This window comes from Podarcis liolepis (genome assembly GCF_965112155.1).
Source record: "Podarcis liolepis genome assembly, chromosome: 7".
Classification (NCBI taxonomy): Eukaryota; Metazoa; Chordata; class Lepidosauria; order Squamata; family Lacertidae; genus Podarcis; species Podarcis liolepis.
This window is the reverse complement of record NC_139561.1, coordinates 39,958,760-39,964,759: the sequence shown is the minus strand read 5'-3', so window position 1 is coordinate 39,964,759 and position 6,000 is coordinate 39,958,760. Positions and strand designations below refer to the sequence as shown.

The following is a 6,000-nucleotide window of genomic DNA, read 5'->3' as shown; positions in this document are numbered from 1 at the left end:
TTCTTTTCTAAAAACCCTCCCGAAAAGACACATACAGTACTTGAGAAGAAGATGGTTTTGGCAGATTTCAATGGAACTTGCTCGGGAGTGAATCGGGGGGTCAGAAATTTAGAACATTCCTAGATCCTTCAGTTTCAGAAGGAAAGACCCGGTTAGTTGACAGATGGGTACCCACTGTTCAGAGCCAGTCTGGAGAAATTTGCTCTTCTCAGCTAAGCCGCCTCCCCGACCCGCGCCAATCTATCCCCCCTCTGGGTTTTTCCATTTTTTCCTTTAAACCCGATGTCTCCCGCGTCTCCAGTATGTAAAAGAAGCAAGCAAGCTACAAGAGGCGCCGAATTCAGCCTTACGCTTCTCCGCTGCTTTTACCAAAGTTCTCCCTGCTTCGGAGTTTTCAAGACCAAAAGCGGAGGGCGATCATCGCTCCTCTGGCGGCGGCGGCGGCTGCTGCCGTGGCTTTGAAACTGACACTCTGCTTGTGTATTTCATCTAAGTAAGTGGCTGAAAGAGCGGCCGCAATCTGGCAAGAACGACCTCCGCGGAAAGGAGGACACACGCAATGGGCACCAGACCAGAGCTATAGGAAAGAAACCCCATTCCAGGCCCAGACCCCGGTGCACCCTTAAAAATAAATAAATCAGCAAGCCGGGCAGGGATTTCGCCAAGAGGGGGGCTGAGATTATGTGCTGTATGGATAGATGCAGGCATGCTAACGTGTTTGTATTGTGACTGGCTCTGTGTGCGTGTGTCATTGTCTGTGGATCCCGAGAGGAAACTTCGAAAGCTCATCAGCCGGCGTCGAGATGGATACAGAGTGCATTTGAAAGACAGAAACACCCACAAGGTGATGCGGAGGCACCTCACACAAGCGAAGCCCCATCTCCGCCTCCCCCCTGCCAAAAAAGAGGTGGAGAGAGGGCATTTTCCTACAAGCGAAGGTATCTTCCTGCTGGCCTATATATCTGCTGGAATCAAAGGCGATTACATCCTACGATCGCTGTGGATTTCCCTCTGGCCCATATGGTTTTAATCTGCTTTCTCTTCTATCCTTTTATGAGTTTTAAATGGGGCGTGTAGTAAAGATACCTGGCTTATTCTTTTAGATGTTCTGCACAAACCTCTTTCAGCAGGCAGGTCTCTCCCATCATACCCACCCCACCCCACTTTTCTCCTTATCAACCCCCCCCCCCGCGCGCATTTTTCTCCATCCCAAGGAGGCTGATGGCGGGAGGTAAGAAATTGCCCCTATTATCACAACAGTTTTAAAACGCCCACCTTGGATTCTTTGTGCGTATTAAATAAACATACATACACATTTACAAACATCTCCCCAGCATCTGAGGGGGCGTTTGCCCTATGCCCTTTGGTTCCGCATGTAACAACAGGTATGCTACAATTCCACCAAATAACAGCCCGCTAAGATGACCAGGGAGGGGATGGAGCGACGCGACGTCGATCCCCTGGTTTGGGCACCTTTGAGTTGTTCCATTGGCCTTCATCGACCTTTACGCACGAGCTCGCGGCTGTGCGTTAGCTGCCTATACTTCTCTTATTAATGTCGAGCGGAATGAATCCGTGATACTTATCCACAGTATACCAGTTGGGACACACAGGGAGAGTGCGGTATTCCTCACAGCAACCCGGCGAGGTAGGTTGGGAAAAAAGACTAGGACATGTCCTTCCGCCACCCCACTCCCCCGAAAAGAAATATTTAGTTGAGTTTTCATCCCGCCTCCCGTCCCCAGTCCAGTCCAAAAGCCTGCTCCCAAACTCGACTTCGGGCTGCCAAAACGCAAAACTAATTGGCAAAATATGGCTCGCTCGTGTATGTCGCCGCGATCCCCAAAGCGCGTGAGCTGGCCTGCCAGTCCGCGCGCCTCCAGGCGTTTGGCGCCGCCCTGAGCCAAGCAGGCCGAACGGTGCGATCCGCGCGGCACCCACGCAGGCTTCCCAAGCCCCAGCCATCCCCAAAACGTTTCAAGCTCCAGCACGCTGCTTTAAGCAGGCTGCGGAGGACTCGTTAAGCCCCCTCGCTAAGTGTCAAGCGGCTGGCCCAATCCGTTTAACCCGCAGTTGCTGCTGTCGAAAGGGGAGGGGTGGTGCTGCTTGAGCGGTGGGAGGAGAAGAAATCCACAGCTGGATTCCTCGTGAGTAAAGGGCCTTGTGGCTCACCAACATCCAGCAGTAATATGTGCTACAACAACAACAATAATAAGAGCGACAAGAGAAACACGATCGCGAAGCAACTGTGTGGAACAGAAGTTATCTTCTTGCATCTCTTCTCTGCAGATAGTTTAAGAAACAAAAACAAAACCCTCACATTAACTGCTCTTTTTTCAAATGTTTACTCGGGAAGCATCGATTCATGATTTTATTTCCCCCGCGTGTGTGTGTTTTAATGGCTACTAAATCTTGTTATGAAATCTATTTCATCAACTGAGTGCCTTTTGCATTCCAGCGCAGGGAGCCAGAGAGAGAGAGCGAGCGAGAGAGAGAGCGCAAAAGCTCCTCGCTATAAATCAAAAGAGAAATTGCGCTGATGGTGTATTTAGCAAATGAAGAAAGTTGGAGGTGATCTTCGCTAAACAGCTTGGCTGTTGATTGCCAACCAGAGGCCGGCGCAGTTGAGCTTGGGAGAGGGAGAGGGAGAGAGAGAGGGGCTGGGAAAAAGAGAGGTTTTCTGGCTGGTTGGCTTTGGTTGTGGCAAGCCCAGCAGGAGCCAACCTCCTCCTCCTCTCTCTCTCTCTCGTTTCCCTCCCCCTCTTCTTTTCTCTCTCCCCCCTCCACTTTTTCCCCCTTTTTGCTTTGCCAACACCCGCGGAAGGTGGAGCTTCGGCCGCGCTGCGTCGCAGGCGTCAGAATCCTCGATTTCCAACTTCGCGTCTTGGCCGGACCTTTTGGCGGAGCGCGCAAAGGAAAGTGGGGTGGGGGAGAGAGAGAGAGAGAGAGAGAAAGCGCCCTTCTCCGTCCAAAGGAGGGAGGCAGAGAGATAAGGCGAAGGAGTAGGAGAAGAGGGGGAGGAGGAAGAGGAGGGGAGAAAAGAAGAAGGGAGCCATTCGCCGGAGTGCGTCCAAGCTCAGCTCGGCTGCACTGGAGAGGCGGCGAAGGAGGGCGCGCGCGTCGAGCCCGCTAGCCCCGGCTTGCAGAAGCACCCTCCGAGGCAGACCTCGACGACGCTCGCCGTAGAGAGAAACGCGCAGCGCGCCCGGGAGAGAGGGAGGCAGGGAGGGAGGACGGACGCAGTTCCTGGCGACGGCGGTGGTGGCTGTGCGCTCGCTGCCTGGCGGGTATATGCCTGCCTCTGGCCATGTCGTATCCTCAGGGTTATTTGTACCAGCCGTCGGCTTCCTTGGCGCTCTACTCCTGCCCGGCGTACAGCACCAGCGTGATCTCCGGCCCCAGGACGGATGAGCTGGGCAGATCGTCGTCCGGCTCGGCTTTCTCTCCTTACGCCGGCTCCACCGCCTTCAGCGCGCCCTCGCCGGGTTACAACTCACACCTCCAGTACGGCGCTGATCCGGCGGCCGCGGCCGCAGCCGCTTTCTCCTCTTACGTGGTAAGGGAAGCGCTCGGGTCGCCCTCTTCCTCCTCCTCCACGCCGGCCGCTTGTGGGAAAAGGAGGAGACCGAGAGAGGGATGGAACCAGAGCTCAGGGACGAAGACTTGGCGGGGCGGGTGTTATTGGGGAGTTGTGGAGATAACCCAGGGGGCTGGAGCTTGGAGGTTTGCAGGCTGTAACCATAGACGAAAGCGGCAGGTAAAGTGGGGAAAGATGAAGTGCAGAGGGAGGGGTGCAGGAAAGAAAAGCTGCCCGTGGATTTTGGCACCTTCCATGGCCGCACCTCCTCAGTGGATGGTTAGCCTACCGTATTTTCTTAAAAAGAAATCGGTTGCAGGAGGAAGGATTCCTGCGCGGAGATCAATGGGACATTTCTCTCGCAAGGAAGCCTGCAGCCGGCCAGCGTCTTTCTCCTCGCTGGTTTAACTCTGGACTATCAGCACCCCCTGCCCCCCCCCCCCCAAATACAGAGTTGAACGGGAGCTGCAGCGCGATCTGGTTTTACTCCACAGTAAGCTCCACTTTTGCTCCCAAGGAAGCCGGGCAGCGCCACGATCCTTGGCGGCTGTTTTACGCGCGAGTAAAAGCACGCCAGGTCGCCACGCAGCAGCAGAGCACGGCGATCCTAAGCGTGTTTGCTCGGAAGTCAACCCCGCAAAGTGACTCCGGGTCAGTGTGTGATTAGGGACGCAGCTTTGATCTTGAAGGGGCTAAGAAGAGCGAGGCTTTCCGTTTGTGCCTTTTCATTCTAATTTAGAAAAGCGTATGAGAGTTAGAGTCTCAGTGAAGGTGCGTGTCTATACATACACATACACTCTCCAGTACGATTTTCAGATGTTTTAATTCATGTCAAATCCGGCAGTTTAGATGCCCAAAAGAAAAGCTGGATAAGGGGGTGACCCTTCTGCCCCTTGCCATTTCCTTGCCGTCTTAATCGGGCTCCCCAAATATTGCAGAGCTATAATTCCCATCCCATGATGAAGATGAAGATTAGAGTAGGTACAAAAATATTTTTTTTGAAGTTTCAGTATCTTTTTAAAAATGTACCTACCCCTTCCACAATAATCTCAGGCAGTATGGAATACATCTGAAAACATCTGTCCAGAAGTTATGTAAAAGAAACGCTTTCAGTAGCTCAATAAATCTACAAAGAGAAAGCGAATAAAGTGGTTATTCCCTCCTGAAACTAAACAAAGCCAAAACTAAAGGGCTTCCTCTTCCATGCTTGAACTACTTCTTCTAGTTACATTTCCAATCTAAATAACGCAGCTTCTTAAAAAAGAATGCGAGGTAGGCCTCTTGGAAACACTTGGACTGGAATAGAGTTGAATCCGAATATTTCGGTTTAAGGCTTATTGTCGGGAAAATCCCCCCTCGGGAGTGGGGGGTGGGTCATGGAGGCAGAGCTTGCTATCTGTCTAGACACTGTCATGCTTCCAAGTGAAAGGGGGGAGGGGGTGTGTGGGTTTGTGTAAAAGGTTGCGTTCAATTAGAAGGGGAGGAGGCTGAGGTGTAATTTGTTACTGTTTATAGCTTGGTAATTTGGCAGAGATGGAAGTGGGTGGGTGAGATACACTTTCTGGTCGCATTCAGACACCGGTGGGCAACTCGTGTTTAGCTTAGGAAAGACTTATTTTGACTCCCACCCCCAGGTATGGTGACACTCCAACTTTTAGGCCGAGTCTGTTATGGAGATGGGGGTACAACCACGTATTGTGGAGAGGACCCTTTCAAACGGGAGGGAGATGGTTTGATTTCTCAGAGATATGGATTTCAAGAATGATTATTAGGAGGTCTCCTTCTCACCTCAGGCGACGCTTCTGCCTCTCCTTCTCCTTCCTCCAGGGCTCGCCCTACGACCACACCCCCGGCATGGCCGGCTCTTTGGGGTACCACCCTTACGCGGCTCCCTTGGGATCCTACCCCTACGGCGACCCGGCCTACCGGAAAAACGCCACCCGGGACGCCACGGCCACCCTCAAGGCCTGGCTGAACGAGCACCGGAAAAACCCTTACCCCACCAAAGGCGAGAAGATCATGCTGGCCATCATCACCAAGATGACCCTCACGCAGGTCTCCACCTGGTTCGCCAACGCCCGGCGGCGCCTCAAAAAGGAGAATAAAATGACCTGGACTCCCCGGAACCGGAGCGAAGACGAGGAGGAAGAGGAGAACATCGACTTGGAGAAGAACGACGAGGAGGAGCCACAGAAGCTGGAGGAGAAGGGCGATCTGGAGGCGATCGAGATAGGTAAGCGGCCGATGGAGATGAGAGGAGACGGATTTTGGGAGGTGAACTGGGTTGTACGCTTTTTGGCAAGGGGGTCGGTCTGGGGCGAGGGAGGAGCAGGGGATCGCTAGACTTAATGGGGCTGAAACGCCATGAGGGGGAAAGAGAAACTATCTGGATTAGTCCCCAGAAAACCTTGGTTCCAGAGTAG

The 6,000-nt window shown here is 53.0% G+C and overlaps 1 protein-coding gene across 6 annotated transcripts in view; it reads left to right on the top strand.

Annotated features, from left to right (window-relative positions):
* The first annotated feature begins 2,376 nt into the window (after nt 1-2,376).
* Nucleotides 2,377-6,000, top strand: part of IRX5 (iroquois homeobox 5) — a 29,315-nt gene continuing 25,691 nt past the window's right edge. The window contains exons 1-2 of one of the 6 annotated variants that reach the window (XM_083513687.1): nt 2,377-3,556; nt 5,371-5,810. In XM_083513687.1, coding sequence (XP_083369813.1) covers nt 3,408-3,556; nt 5,371-5,810 — 589 coding nt within the window. In that variant the 5' untranslated portion in view covers nt 2,377-3,407. Of the gene's footprint in view, nt 3,557-3,588; nt 4,229-5,370; nt 5,811-6,000 lie in introns of those variants that run through there. The other 5 variants (XM_083513686.1, XM_083513690.1, XM_083513688.1 and 2 more) reach the window with 5 other exon arrangements.